The sequence below is a fragment of the Camellia sinensis genome, chromosome 5 (assembly GCF_055761805.1).
Source record: "Camellia sinensis isolate YWXY chromosome 5, ASM5576180v1, whole genome shotgun sequence".
NCBI lineage: Eukaryota > Viridiplantae > Streptophyta > Magnoliopsida > Ericales > Theaceae > Camellia > Camellia sinensis.
In genome coordinates, this window is record NC_138965.1 from 158,674,640 (window position 1) to 158,693,669 (window position 19,030).

General features: G+C 36.1%; 1 protein-coding gene across 1 annotated transcript; it reads left to right on the plus strand.

The window, feature by feature from the left end:
- Nucleotides 1-7,083: 7,083 nt before the first annotated feature.
- On the plus strand, nucleotides 7,084-18,086 carry LOC114297981 (serine/threonine-protein kinase PBL35). The gene is made up of 6 exons (XM_082870260.1): nucleotides 7,084-7,571; nucleotides 14,878-15,197; nucleotides 15,310-15,445; nucleotides 16,327-16,460; nucleotides 16,548-16,671; nucleotides 17,442-18,086. The coding sequence occupies exons 1-6, from the start codon at nucleotides 7,454-7,456 to the stop codon at nucleotides 17,894-17,896; spliced, it is 1,287 nt and encodes a 428-aa protein (XP_082726386.1). The 5' UTR covers nucleotides 7,084-7,453; the 3' UTR covers nucleotides 17,897-18,086.
- The last annotated feature ends 944 nt before the right edge of the window (nucleotides 18,087-19,030 follow it).

The window sequence follows — 19,030 nt, forward strand, 5'->3', positions numbered from 1 at the left end:
AACTTTGGGGCACCGGTACCTCATCGTCGTTCATTAACCATGGCTATACGAAATGTGAGTGACTATGAAAAAGCAGTTAGCAAAATTAAAAAGGAGAACAACAGAATGTTGATGCGGAGATGTCGACATTTCATGCTTCAGCTAGCTACCGAAATGGCATAAGCAAGCAACAGAGATTTGACAGTGATTGAGCGAAATAATGTCTTAAACAATAAAAAATATCTCTCTGACTACTACATGTCAGATGAGGAATGAGAAATCAAACACCTTTATCTTTCATATATGTTTGTATGTTGTCTCATATCTTCGTTACTGGAGTGTAAGACAATGTTGTTGTTCATCTAACGTACGGATGTATTTCAAGTATTGGTTTTATGAACCTGAAGTTTATGAAATAACTACATTTATAACTGCACATTTATTAGTTCATGACTTTCTTTATTGAATTGCAATGAGTTAATAAATGTTCTGGATTAATGAATGGATTAATGTATGTTGAATTATGTGAATACTTAAAACACATAAAACAGAACAGGTAGCTCGGTGAAAAGCTTCCCTTAATTGGGGCTCGTGAAATAGGGATCCTGTACGTAAAGAATTTCAATCTCCATCAGGAAAAAAGAAAGAGTCGCCTTCCAATTCTTGGAAGTCCAGTCAAAATGATGACTCTGTTAAGGAATGGGGGGTTGACAGATAACTAAACTTGGGGGGCTGGACAAACAAGCTCAAAGCCAAGTGGTTAGTCCAGTTGGGGGACTAAATGAAGTTCATACAAACAAACTACCGCCTTGAACAACACATAAAACAGAACAGGTAGCTCGGTGAAAAGCTTCCCTTAACTAGGGCTCGTGAAATAGGGATCCTGTACGTAAAGAATTTCAATCTCCATCAGGAAAGAAGAAAGAGTCGCCTTCCAATTCCTGGAAGTCCAATCAAAACGATGACCCTGTTAAGGAATGGGGGGTTGACAAATAACTAAACTTGGGGGCTGGACAAACAAGCTCAAAGCCAAGTGGTTGGTCCAGTTGGGGGACTAATAAACTTCATACAAACAAACTACCGCCTTAAACAACACATAAAACAAAACATGTAGCTCGGTGAAAAGCTTCCCTTAACTGGGGCTCGTGAAATAGGGATCCTGTACGTCAAGAATTTCAATCTCCATCAGGAAAGAAAAAAGAGTCGCCTTCCAATTCCTGGAAGTCCAGTCAAAATAATGACTCTGGTAAGGAATGGGGGGTTGACAGATAACTAAACTTGAGGGGCTGGACAAACAAGCTCAAAGCCAAATGGTTGGTCCAGTTGGGGAACTAAATTTAAAACCCAATTGGTTTTACTTGATTTGCTTGTGAAAATCACTATTTACAATTAATTATACACAAACAGATTGTTTTCTACGCCTTTTTCAAGAAATTAACGATTCTCTTAGAATAGAATAGCAATCAACGCAAGGCCAAAAATGTAAGAAACTTGACTTGTACCCAAATGACAACAAATAATTCAAATAGTCATACTTTTCAATGAAATACACGAACGTTTGGTCGTAACAACGAATGAAGCATAGCTAAATGAAGCACAACATTGCCTACATAAGCTTCATTTTTTATTACAGTCTCAATTCAGAAAGTCACTTGGCAACAGTGAATTCACTAATTTACCTTACAGTGAGCATGCCATTATTTTGTCCGTATATGCAGATGGATTGTCAAGTCATGTGACTTGGTGCACATGCTTTGGTTTTCTCGATTTTTTGCTTGATTTTTTTATTACAGTGACAACTCCTTTCTTATTAATATATGTGGGATTCTCAATTTAGAAAGTCACATGGCAACAGTGAATTCACTGATTTACCTTACAGTGAGCATGCCCTTATTTTCTCGGTATATGCAGATGGATTGTCAAGTCATGTGACTTGGTGCATGGGCTTTGGTTTTCTCGATTTTTTGCTCGATTTTTTTATTACATTGACAACTCAACACCAATTTGATATATGTGGGATTCTCAATTCATAAAGTCACATGGCAACAGTGAATTCACTGATTTATCTTACAGTGAGCATGCCCTTATTTTCTCGGTATATGCAGATGGATTGTCAAGTCATGTGACTTGGTGCACAGGCTTTGGTTTTCTCGATTTTTTGCTCGATTTTTTTATTGCAGTGACAACTCATCTCTTATTGATATATGTGAGATTCTCAATTCATAAAGTCACATGGCAACAGTGAATTCACAGATTTACCTTACAATGAGCATGCCCTTATTTTGTCAATATATGCAGATGGACTGTCAAGTCATGTGACTTGGTGCACGGGCTTTGGTTTTATCGATTTTTTGCTTGATTTTTTTATTACAGTGATTCTCAATTCAGAAAATCACATGCCAACAGTGAATTAACTTATTTACCTTACAGTGAGCATACCCTTACTTTGTCGATATATGCAGATTGTCACGACCCAAACCCGCCCCTATGGGTTTAGCACCGTAACTGGCCAGTAATCCGAGATTACCGAAGACCTGCTTAAAAGTAATACAGTAATACAGAGTACAGGGGCTGGCGGAAGCCAATACAGTAAATAAACAATGTCCAATGAGCTATGACAGTCTGTATGCCAAAAAGACTTTTCATTCAAATATATACAGTCGGACAAAACAGTATGTACATATATACAATCATTCAGTTCAGGGACCTAATCCCTATCAAACAGTACAGTAACAGTCTATACAGTCGAACAGGACAGATACAGAGACAGGCGGGGAATTTAAAAACACCCCTAAGCCGTAGCTTGACAGGCTCAGAACCTCGCAGTGAGGCACAACGGTTGGCTTGACAAAACTGGAGTTTACCCCGACGCTTCTAGCTGCGGTCTGGTGCCTGCACACCTACATGTATATATGAACAGTGAGCTAAAGCCCAGTGAATAACACAATGCGTAAAGAGGTTAAGAATGAATGTCCTTATAGTAATGAAAACAGTTCATTAAATCAGTATTTCAGTCGTTCAGTCGATACAGTCATATATGGTACATCCATTAGCATAACAGTACAGTAAACAGTAGGTCTTAAAAAGACCGAGCAGTAAATGATGGCCATCAGTCAGTAACAGTAGTGGTTCTAACGAGGGAATCGACAGAGATCTCTGTAGCAGTAACAGTAAACAGTAATTACTAAAGATGCCACAGTACAGTTCAGAATATAGGACATACATTCATTCAATTAACAGTATCAGTTCAGAAAGCAGTACGGTTCAATTGTTCAGAAGATAATCATTTTGAACATATCTTTACACAGTTGTTACTCACAGAGTTCTAGGCTACAGTAAGCTAGAGCGCGTCCCCAGTCGCCAACCCTACACAGTTACAGATTGAACACACACTAAGCTACACAGTTGGGAAGGATAATAACTTAATCCCTAATTGTCTCGGTGTGTTCTACATCTATATCCTCATTAAGATGCCTTAAACTAGGCCTAAGAATGCCTAGGATGAGATGAGGATGCAAAGATGCACTTGAAAAAGCATTTCCAGACTTTTCAGAAAACAGGGGTCACGCTCGAGCGCAGGTTAATCCGCTCGAGCGCAGGTTAATCCGCTCGAGCGGACATGCAGACAAAGGTTTCTGCTCGAGCGTAGACTTACCCACTCGAGCGTTCTGCAAAACAGTCAAAAGTGCTGGATAGGCGAAAATCACGCTCGATTGGGCGCTCGACACCCGCTCGAGCATGAGACACAATGCTCCGCTCGAGCGGACTTTAAAATAGAACGAAATGCTGGGAGAACGATTTCCACGCTCGAGTGCCAGTCACTCCGCTCGAGCGTGAGTCCAAATTCTGGAAATTCCAGATTTGAACCTCAAGCTCAAAACCAAGTTTTAAACCATAAATTTCGATCCTCTTGGGCCAATTTTCCAGAAAACACATCAAAACTCATACTTTAACATGATTCAAAGCTCAATTTGTAAAATCAAAGCCCAAGGGTGTTTCAAATAAATCCAATTCAAACCAATTTCCATGAATATGAAGAACATGCAAACATGCATGAATTTAAACCATTTCAAGCTTCAATTTCATGCTCTAATGAGCCAATTCTTTCAAAGACAAGGTGAAAACATGGTCTATTGTAAAAATATGAGCATGCATGTACAATTTCATGAAGGACAACTTCAAAACTTCAAGGTAAAGGTATGCATGCATGAACTAGGCTCCAATTCAACATCATGAGACCAAAACTTGACTTAAATCACTAAAGGCTCAAGAACCACGCATGAACAAGCTTAAATACAACAAGGAGAGGTTGAAATTCCTTACCTAAGTCTTGAATTAGAGGTATGGAGGCTCAAGAAGGCAAATCTCTCACAATTTCTTCAAGATTCCAAGCAATTCAAGATGAATTCACTCTAACTCCCTTTTCTCCCTCTCTAGTCGGCTAAACACTCAAGAATAAAGGCTGAGCAAATGTTTGTAATGCAAGACTAAGCCTTAGACAAGGTTTGGTGTAGTGGCCCACTCAAATGGCAAAGTTGTAGTTAAGTCAAACTATGTAACTTCTCAATAACTAACCTAATTTAATCATACCGAATCAGTTTTCAAATAAATATACCATAAAATCACATTAATTCTAAGGATCACAAATCATCAATCAATTTCGGATTCGGCCGCCGATAAGGCCTTCAATTTGTAATTAAAACATAAAAGCACGAACAGATAATCAAATAACCAAACAGATAGAATTACAATTAAACAGGTATACTCAGTCAATTCAGTTTCAATTTCAGTCGGTCAGTTCAGTAGTTTATTCAGTTCACTTATCAGTCATAATCAGTTTAGTTTAACGGTAATCAGTGGTAAATCAGTAAACAGTAACGAGGGTTGCTACACAGATGGATTGTCAAGTCACGTGACTTGGTACACAGTATTTCCTTTTCTCTTTTTTTTCATTCTATTGACAACTCATACCTTGTTCGTATATGTGGGATTGTTATGCAGGGGCATCTTTCTAAAGCTGTTCATAACCAACTATATAAACAACTAAAGGTGAAGACACAACCTTACAACTCATTTTGCCCTACGAAATTATCATTCGTTTATTTTAAAAAATTAGCATGGCTACATGGTTCATAGGAGGGAGTGGGAATTGCAGAGGTGGTAGGAACTTGCAAAGGGGTGACAGTTCACGACGAAGAGGGGGAAGGGGAAGTGGCGATGCTAAAGATGAAACACCATTTACTTTGTTAGATGCCTCTTGTGCTTATCATGATAGGTTTGGAAAGCGACATTTTGTCATGCCCAAGCACTATCGAGATCCATGTGATTTGGTGAAGGAACCATCAGATAATCAAACAGGATATGGTTTAGCAAACGCTAGACTTCTGAAGTGGCCCGCACTATTTATAGAGCGAGTGCAAATGGAAAGATTATGTCGGGAAAATCGATTGAAGGTGCCAAAAGCACGTTCTGTTGAGATCCAAAAGGAAGATCCTGATAATGTTGATCGACTATGTGAAAGACTACAACGTGAGATTTCTCAAATGCGCCGTAGGTTAGCCCACGATATGCAGTTATACATAGTTAAGAAGGATGCCCAGAAGAACAGAACAGAACCAATTGATGCGGCTATCAAAGGTATCATGGAGGATCCTGAGCTTGTCTCTGACGCTAAGCTTTCGGATTATTCAGACTCTGAGCCACCTACCGATTTAAGCGTGAATTAGGTGTTAATGTCTACACTTCGGCAATATTAGGTCATGCATTAATATGTAATGTCTGTGTTAGAGTAAGTATTTCCGTAATGAGTTTGTCAGATTGTTTGTCTAATATTTGTCTGTCTAACTGTTATGTTTATGTATGTATTGTGTGTTCAGTTAATGGTGTCCAGAATGTATTGTTGCCGGAGACTTATGTCTGTACTACTTATGTATTTTTGTGGGAGACTTATGTGTTTTTTGCTCAAGGTTTTATGAATTACATTATCACCTTCTAACCCAAAACAAAGACAACAGAAAAAAAAAATTTATTTAAATGAAAGCGGCTTTAGTAAAGCCAAAATAAATTTCTAAATAACACATTCTAACCCAAAACAAAGACAAGAGAAAAAAATAAAAAATAAAAAACTTTATATGAAAACGACTTTAGTAAAGCGAAAAGAAATTTATGAATTACATTATCACCTTCTAACCCAAAACAAAGACAAAAGAAAAAAAATATATATTTAAATGAAAACGGCTTTATTAAAGCCCAAACAAATTATTGAATTACACCTTCTAATCCAAAATAAAGAGTAAATAAAATAAAAAAAAATTTACATCAAAACGGCTTTACTAAAGCTCAAAAAATTTATGAATTACATTATTACCTTCTAACCTAAAACAAACACAAGAAAAAACAAAATAAATTTACTTTAGTCAAGCAAAAAAAAAATGTTGAATTACACATTCTAACTCAAAATAAAGACAAAAGAAAAGAAAAAAAAATTAACATGAGAACGGTTTTAGTAAAACAATTTTAACCAAAAAAATTATTCTGAAATACATTATCACCAAAATAATGACAACAGAAACAAAAAAAAACCAAAAAAAAAAACCAAAAAAAAAATTTCTTCTTCACAGTTCAGTTAAACTGAAACTAAAATTTTTTTTTGTCAAAAAGCGTGGTTCAGAACCGCGCTTTCAAAAGAAAAAAATTTTAAGCTAAAAGTGTGGTTCAGAACAGCGATTTGAGAAGAAAAATTTTGTTGGATAAAAGCATGGTTCAGAAAAGCGATTTCAGAAGAAAAATTTTTTTGGAGAAAAGCGTGGTTCAGAACAGCGATTTCAGAAGAAAAAAAATTTAATTAAAAGCGCCTTTTGTAATCGCGCTTTCTTAATCAAAAGAGCGTTTTGTAACCACACTTTTAAGACTTCCTCATTTTCACACAAGATAAGTGTGCACACGTTGAAAGCGTGGTTGTGAACCACGGTTTAATCTATTTTAAGAATTCTTTCAAAATTAGACTTAATTTAGAAATTGAATTGGTATTTTAACTTATTTACAGAAATGCCCCAATTCTTTCACTACTAAAATAAACGGGCCTAAATGGTGAAAGAAAATTCCACCGCTGCCTTTATGCTAACAGAACTATAGAGAGAGAGAGAGAGAGAGAGATGGCATATCCCACGGAAAAGGTGGTGGGAAAAGTTCTTTTTGTACCCACTGTGATGATGGTGATGATTATGCCTTCAATCTCTCACAGCAACAACAAAGAATTTCTCATTCTCTCTCACTTTCCCTCTCTCCTTTTCAAGCTTTTACCCACTTTTCTCTCTCTCTCGCTCCCTCTCCCTCTCTCCTATAACCATGGTGAATCTTTTCTTGTTCTCATCTCTCTCTCATTTCTTTCTCTCCCATACCCAAGTAGTACTTATAGTAAGAGCCCATGAAAGGCTGAGCTAGTGGGAGAGAGAAAGAGAGAGAGAGAGCTCCAATGGAGAACAAGTGTGGGTGTTGGGCAGTTCTCAGGCGCAGTGTTAAGCCCTCCTCCTCCTCTGCTTCCAAAGACACTCTCAAAACCATGCCCAGAACCAGTCTTGTTTGTGACACAGGTATCATCATCATCGTATATATATATGCATTCATGAATCACACACATATATGATATATTGCTCTGATTATCAGTTTTCTGTTGTTATTTTCAAATTTTAGAAATGGGTCTTTTGGCAATTTGTGTGTAACCAACAGTTGGGCCAAAACTTCTGCTGAATGCTCACCATGTGTTTGTAAAGATAGTTTAATCTGTTTCTAAATTCTAATGTTTTCTTTTGAATTTTTGTTCTGTTCTTCTTTTTGTGTTTACTCTCTCTCTCTCTCATCAATGCCCCATATGTACTTAAATATGATACCCTCTGTTTTCATTTATTGTGATAAACTCTATAATTTTTGTGAAATTTGATTATTTTGCAATTTTTGATAGCCCAAACAATCCAATTAAGTTTTTCTTTTTCTTTTTCTTTTTTTTTTTATTTTTATTTTTGGTTGTAAAAAATTCCAATTTAGAAGTATTTCTAGACTTTACAAATAGAGCAGTGGTTCAAAACTACTTCAGAAAATTTTTATTTTGAAAAACAAGAGATCCCTACTTGCACGGTTCGAGTCACAGACCTTTCTAGAAATTGGTTAAACTTGGATATTAGCAGGAGCCTCATGCACTAATTCATTCTTTTTAGTAAAAAAGAGATCCCCAAAATGCAATTTACTAATTATTCCTCAAAAATTGGTCTCTCCTTCAATCTGTTTGACAAATTGTGACAACTAAACAAAATTCTTGATCACTGGGTTCTTTATGTTAGATGCATAACTCATGTTCTCATGTTATCAGCAATTGTATCCACCAATTACATACTTATATTATGAAGAAGAAAGTATTAATAAGGATTTCATCTATAGTTCTCATGCTTTCCCCCAATTCTTTCAACCTATATATACTTTCACCAATTTTTTTTTTCTTTTTCTTTTTTTGTTGAGAAAATGTAACAACTGACAAATGTTTTTTTTTTTTGTCCTGTTTCTGTACAGTGTAGCTCGTTTTTCTGAGTTTTTGCTATTATAATTCTCACGTTTCCTCCAATTCTTTCAATCTATATATATGGCTCTATATACTTGTTTATTGGCTTCTTGAGAAACTGAAATAATTGACAAATGGGTTTTTCTGTTTCTTTCCAATGGAGCATGTTTTTCTAGTTTTATCCACTATTGTTTTCATGTTTTCCCCCAATTCTCTCAATCTGTGTATGGCTGCATTTTCTCAATGGTTTCTTGAGAAAATGCAACAACTAAAAGACAGGTTTTTCTGTTTCATCCCAATGGAGCTTGTTTTTTGAGTTCTTCACCATGAATCCAATTCACAAAAAGCTGAAAAATGTTGTGCACTGTGTGTATTGAAAGTTGTCAAAAACCAGAAGTCATATAACAACAACAACAATAAAAAAAAAAGAAAAAGAAAAGAGAAATGGAGAACTGCGTGTTCAGGTTCAAGTAATTAAAACATTAACTCCCACATATGCAAACATGCACGTGGTATAAAGCAAGTTTGAAAAACCACGAGTATAAAGCTGTAGTTCAATTAACAACTAAGAAGTACGGACACAGACACACCAACACGACAATTTTTAAAAATTGTAGGACACAACACGTGGGAGACACATACATAATATATAATTTTATATATTTATTATATGTCCTATATATGATTGTATCATTCTAAAACAATAAATAAATGCAATATAATATTAATTTCTATAAATTGACATTAATTTTCTTTTATTATCATATTCTAAGTTATTTTGTTCAAACTTATAATTAGTTTTGTGTGTGTCTAATAGATGGATCCCTGTGTTTAAGCAATGGACACGTGTATCCTCCAAGTATCCGAGTCTAAATTTTAAAAAAAAATATAAGACACGTTTGGTTGGACGAGTGTCGGACATGTGTTAGGAAGTGCTTGACACGGACACACCACCTTTTTAGAAGTGTTTGTGCTTCTTAGATTAACAATGGAAGAAATCATTGGCGTGCACTTGGAGCTTGAAATTGCATGTTTTCTTCCTGTGCAACTCACGTTTGCTTAACAGAGCCCAAGTTTTCAGTGGATCCCAATCATAGCTCATTCAAACTTCCTGATAGCCAAATCCAGATCATAACCACATTCGGTGAGCACTCTCTGAGAAAGTTGAAATCATAGGATTCTGAAAATGATCAGTAACTTGTCCTATTGACTAAAGCAGATGTCTTAGAAATGCTGCACATATTCAAAATTTAAAAAATAAAAAATAAAAACAAAAAGATAAAAAAAGAAAAAGAAAAAAAGATGTATTTGTGTAGTGGGGGCAAAATCTACAATCGATCAAGAAAACAACATATATTCTCAAAAGTAACAATATATAAAATTGAATGTGAATGATTTAAGGTCAGAAAAAACTCCATTTTACTTAATAATTCCCTTCAAAGAGGTAGCGTATACAAAGATTGCAATAATTGAGAACTCTAAATCAATTAATAAATGTCAAATCATCTCTAGAAATGGAACCCTAGGTTGTACAGATACCATGATAAGACACAAACCAATAGACTTCTTCCTTGATTTATTGGTTTTGTATCTACTCACAATTGAAAAATCTACATTCAATGAAGAAAACAACATATATTCTTAAAAGCAACAATATATAAAAGCAAATGTGAATGATTTAAGGTTAGAAAAAACTCCATTTTATGTAATAATTTCTTTCTAAGAGGTTGCACATACGAAGCTTGTAGTAATTGAGAACTCCAAATCAATTTCAACGAAGGAATAATATTGAATAAATGTTGCATCATCTCCATAAATAGAACCCTAGGTCATACAGATACCGTGGTTAGACACAACCAATAGACTTCTTCCTCGATTTACTAGTTCTACTTCAACTCACAATCGATTGCACATTTTGAAAATTACTCCAACCTTATTATCTACTTGCTTTCTAAAGAAAAATATTAACTACAATGACAAGGCAATAAATGTGAAACCACCACGTAGCATGTGTCAATACTCATTTGGCTTAAAGTTATGCATTAAAGTTGCAATACAAGTGGCATATGAATATAGAATGGAAGTAAACTTTGTAATGTTTTCATGCTTTTCTACCTAATAAGATTTCAACTATTTTGCAAACTAAGCAAGATTTTTGAAATCTATAAACAAAAAGGAAATAAATGATGGGGATAATGCACGTAGTCATTTCTCAAACTTTGTCCATCCAATCCTACTGCATACTAAATTGCTAATGTTGCAAGCTATATCTTGCTTTCAATTTTATTACCCCTTACCAAGTGACACGGCACAGACCGCGGACACACAAATTTTCAAAAAATGCAAGACACGACATGCTGGAAATACGTGCAAAACATATAAGTTTGTGTGTTTGATATATGTCATATTTTTAAATATATATATATATATATTTATGTTAAATTTTTAATTTCATCAAATTCGTCAACCTTAGGTAACTCAATAAAAAAAAAAAAAAAAAAGGGTATGCTATTTTAGTAAAATAATTAAGAATTTTTATTTTTTTAAATGGTCATCATCGTATCCTTAGCATGTCCCTAGCATGTCTGACTCTCTTCAGCGTGTCAAACACGTGCGCAGAGTGTGTGTGGTGTGTGTCCATGTCTTTCAAGTGTTAGACACCTACTTGTACGTGACCTCAAAGAGGTGTCCATGCTTCATAGAGCAATACACAATTCGTTTGGATCTGATTATGATGCATAGTAGTGGACCAGCTATATGTTAGATGTGTTATTTTTTCTAAAAATATGAAGGCCAAATTTGGAATCTTATAAATTGTTTCACATGATATATATTCTCTATGTTTGTGGCCTAAGTTTATTGTCTCACATGATATATTGTTTGTATTGACTTCATGATGAAGCTAGGCCAACTCTTTTTCTTTTCTTCTCTCTTTTATAAGATTAGGAATATAATGGATGATGAAGGTAACTTGGTGAATGAAAATTCATTATTTATTGCCTCTGAAACATTTCAGAGGGAAAGACCATCCATGAAAATTCTTTATGTTAGATGCATAACTAATATTCTTGTATTATCAGCAATTGTATCCACCAATTGCATACTTATATTATGGAGAAGAAAATATGAATAGGGATTTCATCTGTAGTTCTCATGCTTTCCCCTAATTCTCTCAAGCTATATATACTCTCTGTCACGACCCCAAACCGCCCCTAGTAGTTTGGTGCCGTGATGGCCAGTAATCCGAGATTACCGAAGGCCAACTTTCAAAATTCACACACAATTAGAGTATAGATATAGGGGGCTCGCAAATGCGGAAGCAATAATCTAAAATACAAGTGGTCCATAAGAGCAGTGCATAAGTCAAATGAAATAGCATACATCTTTACATAATGTTACAACTTGGATACAAATACAATAAAGTACAAAAATACATATTACGTCTTGGTAAAAGGCTTCTCCAGCCGACATGTTCACAATACATAAACTTCGAGATTGCCGACATCCTTACAGCCGACATAACATGCATACAAAACACACACCTCGGCGTAGTCGACTTCTTACTTGTTACCTACATACATACATAGGGAGGGTGAGCTTGGATACTCAGTGAATGGTATAAGTAATAAAGGGGTTAAATGAATGATTCCCGAGATCTTTTCAAAACAATACATAGTATATCCTTGTCAAAACCATACATATCATAGCTTAGCTTGACTTGAAACAAAACGTCAATTGAACCTTGGTCTCTCAAAACAAACAAAGGTGCCACGAAAGCTTAGAGTCCCCTGGCACGTATGGACTTCACATGTGTGCTACTAATGCTTATAGTCCCTTAGCACGTACGGACTTGTGCCACAAATGCTTAGAGTCCCCTGGCACGTACGGACTTCACATGTGTGCTACTAATGCTTATAGTCCCTTAGCACGTACGGACTTGTGCCACAAATGCTTAGAGTCCCCTGGCACGTACGGACTTTCAAAGATTGACATCAAAACAAAGCTTACTTGATACATTGCCATCCAAAACAGAGTTTATACTTGGTACATAAAATAGGGATATCATTCATGCTTAACAAATACTTTTATCAAAACAAGGCAAAGCTTTATCAAAACGTTATAACATAACTTTATTAAAAATACCACTCACTTTAGTTCTTGGGACGTCTGGATCAAGGCAAAGGTCCAAGTCCTACAACACATGGCAAAGCATACTGAGCATACTTCTCAAAACAAGTCTTACATGCATGCAATTAATCTCGGGAAAAATATGTTGGAAGTCAAAACACTGTTTTACATGTCAGGAAGACATGCTGGGTACCAACCAGGTCTTTGCCGAGGTCCCACACCTCCTGGCCGAGGTGTGGCTACCCAGGCTTCGACATGCGGCTGCATGCCGAGGTGCGCACAAGACAACTAAGGTGTAAGTGATCATGCAAGGTAGGCCAAGGTGAGATTCGATGCTTGGCCTAAGTGTAAGGTCTAGGCGAGAGTGATCTCGGCGACTACACTTCGGGAAGTGAGGTCTGGAGATCTGGGTTTCCACCCGCGAAGAACAGGAAGAACATGAACATGAAGATCATGAAGAACATGGATGCTAAAATCATAACTTCTTTATAACAAAATCTGGGATTTCATGCTATGAGTTCGAAAACATGGACCTGGGTACCCATACTTGAAAATCATACGAAAACAAACACAAAAACATGGATCTAGGCAGGAGCCTTCGGATCAAAACATGACTTTTCTTGAAGAACACATGAATGCCATTTTCTCTTTCTAAAACCGAACTTCAAAGCAATGCATGGCTTACAAATCATATTCAATCATGAAATGCGATAACATAAATATAAAGAACAACAAGAGCACATCAAGAATCTAACCTTAGAACGCGGATCTAACGGTTCGATCTCTAGGAATCAAGCTTAGAAATCCACTCTCTCTCAAGAACTCTTCTTCCTCTCCTAGAGCTTCTCTCTCCTCTTCAAAACAAGTATACAACAAAATGATGGGTTCTCTCTCTCTATCGGCTGACTTAACTCTCAGCTCGGACACGTGGCAACGGCTGGTTGGTTCTCCTCAAAAAGGTGATAGATTGACAAGACAAGGCTATGACAAAGCGTATCTAACAAGCTACTCGGAATGGTACTCCGGCAAGTGATGACATCGGCTAAGGACAAGGCTTCGGCAACTAAGGTGACAATGACCTCGGATAGGAAGGACGACACTTGACTAAGCTGTGCCACACCTTGGCCTAAATGTGCCACATCTCGGTCTAGGTCATACCACTCCAGGACAAGGTCACTCAGGTGCAAAGGTAACATCTCGGCCTAGATGATACACATCTCGGCCTTGGTGATTCACACCTCGGCCTAGATAATGACATCTCGGCCAATATGCCAGGGCGAAGGTGGAGGTCAAACGAAGGGGTTCCAAGATACTTCTAGACTGAAGATGACCTCGGCTTGGAATGATCTAGGCGCAACGTAACCTAGGCTTGGCATAACTTCGGCTAAACATAACTTAGGCTCAGGGTACCAAGGAAGGAACAAAGCAAGCACACAACACTTAGGCAAATCACATAGACATCAAAACAAGGCATGGATCTTACTTAGGCAAAACAAGTCATAATCATACAATTGCTCATGAACATAACTAAGACATAAATATGGGCTGTGACAGCAACTTAACATGGCAAAACATGCAAATGCATGCAAACATGACTAAGCCATAAATGTGGGTTGTTAAACTCTCACTCATTTGTTTTTTTTTGAGAAAATGTAACAACTGACAAATGGGTTTTTTCTGTTTCTTTACAATTTAGGTTGTTTTCTGAGTTTTTGTTATTTTAATTCTCATGCCTCCCTCAATTCTTTCAATCTATATATGGCTGTATATACTCGCTTATTGGTTTCTTGAGAAAATGCAACGACTGACTAATGGGTTTTTCTGTTTCTTTCCAATGGAGCTTGTTTTTCGAGTTTTCGCTACTATTGTTTTCATGCTTTCCCCTAATTCTTTCAATCTGTATATGGCTGCATTTTCTCATAGGTTCTTGAGAAAACGTAAAAATTGACAAATTGAGTTTGTCCTGATTCATTCCGATGGAGCTTGTTTTTCAAGCTCTTTGCTTGCCCATTTGGAGCTGATTCATTATATGGCTGCATTTTCTAATTGGTTTCTTGGGAAAATGTAATAACTGACAAATGGGTTTTTCTGTTTCATCCCAATGGAGTTTGTTTTTGAGTTCTTCACTATGTGGAATAAGCTGAAAAATGTTGTGCACTGTGTGTATTGAAAGTTGTCATAAACGAGAAGACATATAACAATCTGTTTCTTGAATCCAGCTACCGAGACACGATACCTAAACTCCAGTAACCGGGAGATGTGTGCTCCCAACGAACCTCAAAACTCTTCTGATTATCCCAATTCACTGCCACTAGAAAGCAAAACTCCATGCCAACTACTCCAATTCACTTTCCAGGAACTAAAATCAGCAACCGGAAACTTCAGACCAGACAGTATTCTTGGGGAGGGCGGTTTTGGGTACGTCTTCAAAGGATGGATAGAGGAAAATGGGACCGGCCCAGCAAAACCTGGATCAGGGATTACAGTTGCGGTCAAGAGTTTAAAGCCAGATGGTCTCCAGGGCCATAGAGAATGGGTGGTTAGTAGATTATCTGCTTTGGGTTAGTAGATTGACATTAAGACTATTGAGAGTGAGATGCTAAGAAATGGTGTGATTACAAAATAATCAATTGAGTTTTTGTTAAATACAGGCTGAAGTAGACTTTCTTGGGCAGCTGCACCATCCTAATCTTGTTAAACTCATTGGGTACTGCATTGAAGATGATCATAGGCTGCTTGTGTATGAATTCATGACCCGCGGAAGCCTTGAAAACCATCTTTTCAGAAGTGAGTTTAGACATTTTCTTGCTTGCTTGATACTATGCTTTCTGTTTCATGTTGTGCAGAAATGACAGATGCATCTAATATGCTATTTATTTATACATTAGGAATTTAGGATTATGAAATTGTATTAAAACATATGGTAATAATTGGATTTGATATCACACACTGACCTTGGCTTTAGTCAGTGTTAAACATATTGCTACAAGTCTTTTCCTTTTTCTTTTTCTTTTTATATTGAGACTTGAGCAAAAGATGACTGTCAAATGCCCAAACCATTTTATCATTAGCTTTAAGGCTAATCTTATACCAATAAATGCTTTCCCAATATTTTTATGGAAGGTGGATAAATTTATAGAGTTGTGGATTGTGAAGACTGTCAAACATAGTATGTTCACATCAGAGTTCAATGTTTGCTAAAGTAGTGTTTGGTTCATTAGAATAAAGTGAAATGGAATAATTATTCTATTAGAATGTTTATTCTCACATTTGATTCACTAAAAAATTATAGAAAATACATTGCAAATGGAATTATCATTCATCAAGCGAATGGTCATTCAATAAGGAAGCTAAAGAATGAACTATTTTATTTCATTCCACCTCATTCTAGTGAACCAAACACTACCTAAAAGGTTACGTTTGGTACGCTGGAGTGGGTTGGAATGGAATGCTCATTTCAATTTTGTGTTCCCTTTTTCTTGTGTGGTATGACATAAGCAAATGGAAATAGTTGTTAAGATAAATTACATTTATGATTCTTAAAGTATGTGCTTTGTGTCAATTTTGTTCTTTAAATTTTAATTTTGTCCTAAAAAAAAGCTGCTAACTAGCTTGTTCCTGTACTCTGTTCCATTAAACAAATGCTGATTTTGCTGAAACTCTTGAAGGGACCATACCTCTCCCATGGTCCAACAGAATCAAAATTGCACTTGGTGCAGCTAAAGGCTTAGCAATTCTCCATGGAGGCAATGAACCTGTCATATATAGAGATTTCAAGACATCTAACATTTTGCTTGATTCGGTAATGTTGCTAAAGATTTGATCAAATTATTATATCAAGCCTTTTGCTCAACCCAAAACATCATTAAAATGGAATTTTTGTTCACAGGGATATAACGCGAAGCTCTCAGACTTCGGTCTGGCTAAAGCCGGTCCTCGGGGAGACAAAACTCATGTTTCTACAAGGGTTGTTGGGACATATGGATATGCTGCTCCAGAATATGTAATGACAGGTATGAAGTCATACCTCATATCATCCAATTGGAATGCTTGACAACTTAATTCGATTTTTTGTTTAAATACTAAGTTGGTTCCTCGTGTTAGTATGGAAGTTTGAGTTCTACCCAAAGTTTTTAAAGGCAAATGTGTAACATGTGGTGTAAGCCTTGAGGTACAAGCATTTTGAATTTTTATAGAAGTTTGAGATCTAACTAAAGTTTTTAATGGTGAATGTGTAACCGAGACATGAGCCTCAAGGTGTCAAGTCATAAGCATATTTAATTTTGAATTTTTATTTCTTTATTTATTTAAAAAAAGAAAAAATATATTAAAACTTAAATATAAAGGTGTAAATGTTTTTTTGCTGAAGGCATCAGACATTTTGTTGTTGAGAAGGAAGCTTGCCCTCATTGAAAGGGAATCAAAATTCAAAGTTTCAGTTCTTCAAGCTTCTCACTTGAGCATTAGTTTTTGTGTTTTTTCTTAGTCATTTCCTTTATTTGGCTAGTGGAATATAGTTACAAAAGAAGTTTTTTTTTTTTTTTTTCAATATTTAAATAATGTATTAGGCTAAGTTTAACAATAGCTTAAGAGACATAATCCCCATATGCATAATCCTTATATGCTTATGTGCAAAATGCATACAAGAGGCGCCCCTCAAACTGTAATGCAGAACCCTTTAGGAAGTGTTACTTAAAAATAAAAACCTCAATGTGAGCCTCAATAATGCCTATAAAACTTTGGATCTAACAGCTCGTAAAATGTTGGATACTTTTTGTTTCAGGACACTTGACTTCTAAGAGCGATGTTTACAGCTTCGGAGTGGTCCTTCTTGAGATTTTAACAGGCAGGAGATCGATGGACAAGAAACGCCCTAGTGGGGAACAAAATCTTGTTACCTGGGCTCGCCCATATTTAGCTGACAAGCGAAAGGTTTACCAACTCGTGGATCCTCGCTTAGAATTGAATTACTCCATAAAAGGCGTGCAAAAAGTTGCTCAACTAGCTTACAACTGCCTCAACCGGGATCCAAAATCGCGCCCGTCAATGGATGAAGTTGTGAAGGTTCTCACACCATTGCAAGATCTCAATGACCTCGCCATATTATCGTGTCACGCTCGGTTATCTCAACCGGGGAGGCGAAAGAAGAAACTGAATGAAGCTCACCAGCGCAGCCATAGCCAATCAAAAAGCATTCGAGAATCTCCTGTGCATACTAGTAAGCAACATTGTAAATAAAGGCTAAGTCAGTTTTTGCCTTGAAACCTAATATTTGGATGAAATTTCCATGGAAATGGATTGTGTGGTGCCAATAGTTCAAGTTTTTGTTATAATTTTTTGGGTGTTTGAAATTTGACAGAGCCAAGGGACAAAGTAAGAGAATCATTTTTTTTTCTTTCAATATTTTTTCAGTAGAACTGAGATATAACCATTGGTGTGGAAGGTTGCAACTTCCCAAATGCCACTTGCTTTTGCTTTTTCTGTTTTTTGTTTTTAACTGTCACACAAGTTATTAGGCTCTATTCGGCAAAAACATTTTTTCTCAACTTTTTCTGTTTTTAGTGAAAAATTCTCTTTTTTAAAATTTATTTTTAGGTCCTTTAAGTCTTAAAGGATTTAAACAGTAGAAATTTTGGGGAAAAAAAATACTAAAACCAAAAACAATTTTTTTTTTTTTGCTTTTTGGTTTTTGTCTTTTTGTCAATTTTTTAAAAATATTTTTTTATTTAAAATTATAGTATTATAGTCTAGCAGGACTTAAAAGGTGAAAAGTTTTTTAGAATAAATGTAAGGGGAATTGACCAGTAAATTTCGTTTTGTAGACTTGTAACCTATAAGATTCTAAATGTTTTTTTGGTAACTGAGTGATTCCTTAAATTATTTGTTGATTGCTTTGCCATTGTTAGTACAGCTAGGGGACACGTGGCATGGTTTTGTATGAAGAAGGTGGTGGGGTGTTTGTGTGTCACGTTGCTCGAAAAGCGCACTAGTAGCTTTTTAAAGTTTGGTTGTTTTTAACACATGCAGTGTGGGACGTGAATTCCTTACTAATTATTTTTTGGTGGGTGACGTGAAGACACACAGTAATTCAATCAAATTGGGTCTGTTATGTTGAAGTGTTACATGTCACGTTTAGAAAAAGTATGCCAAAGAGTTTTTAATTTTTTTAGAGTGTCACAACATACCCACCACATTGTCACATTTGAAAAAAATATATTAAGGAGTTTTATTTTTTTAGAGTGTCACATTATATGTACCACGTTGTCACATTTGGAAAAAGTATATTAGGGATGAGTAAAAATTTTAGAGTGTCACATCATACTTGCCACGTCATATTTGAGAAAAATACACTAAGGAGTTTTTAATTTTTTT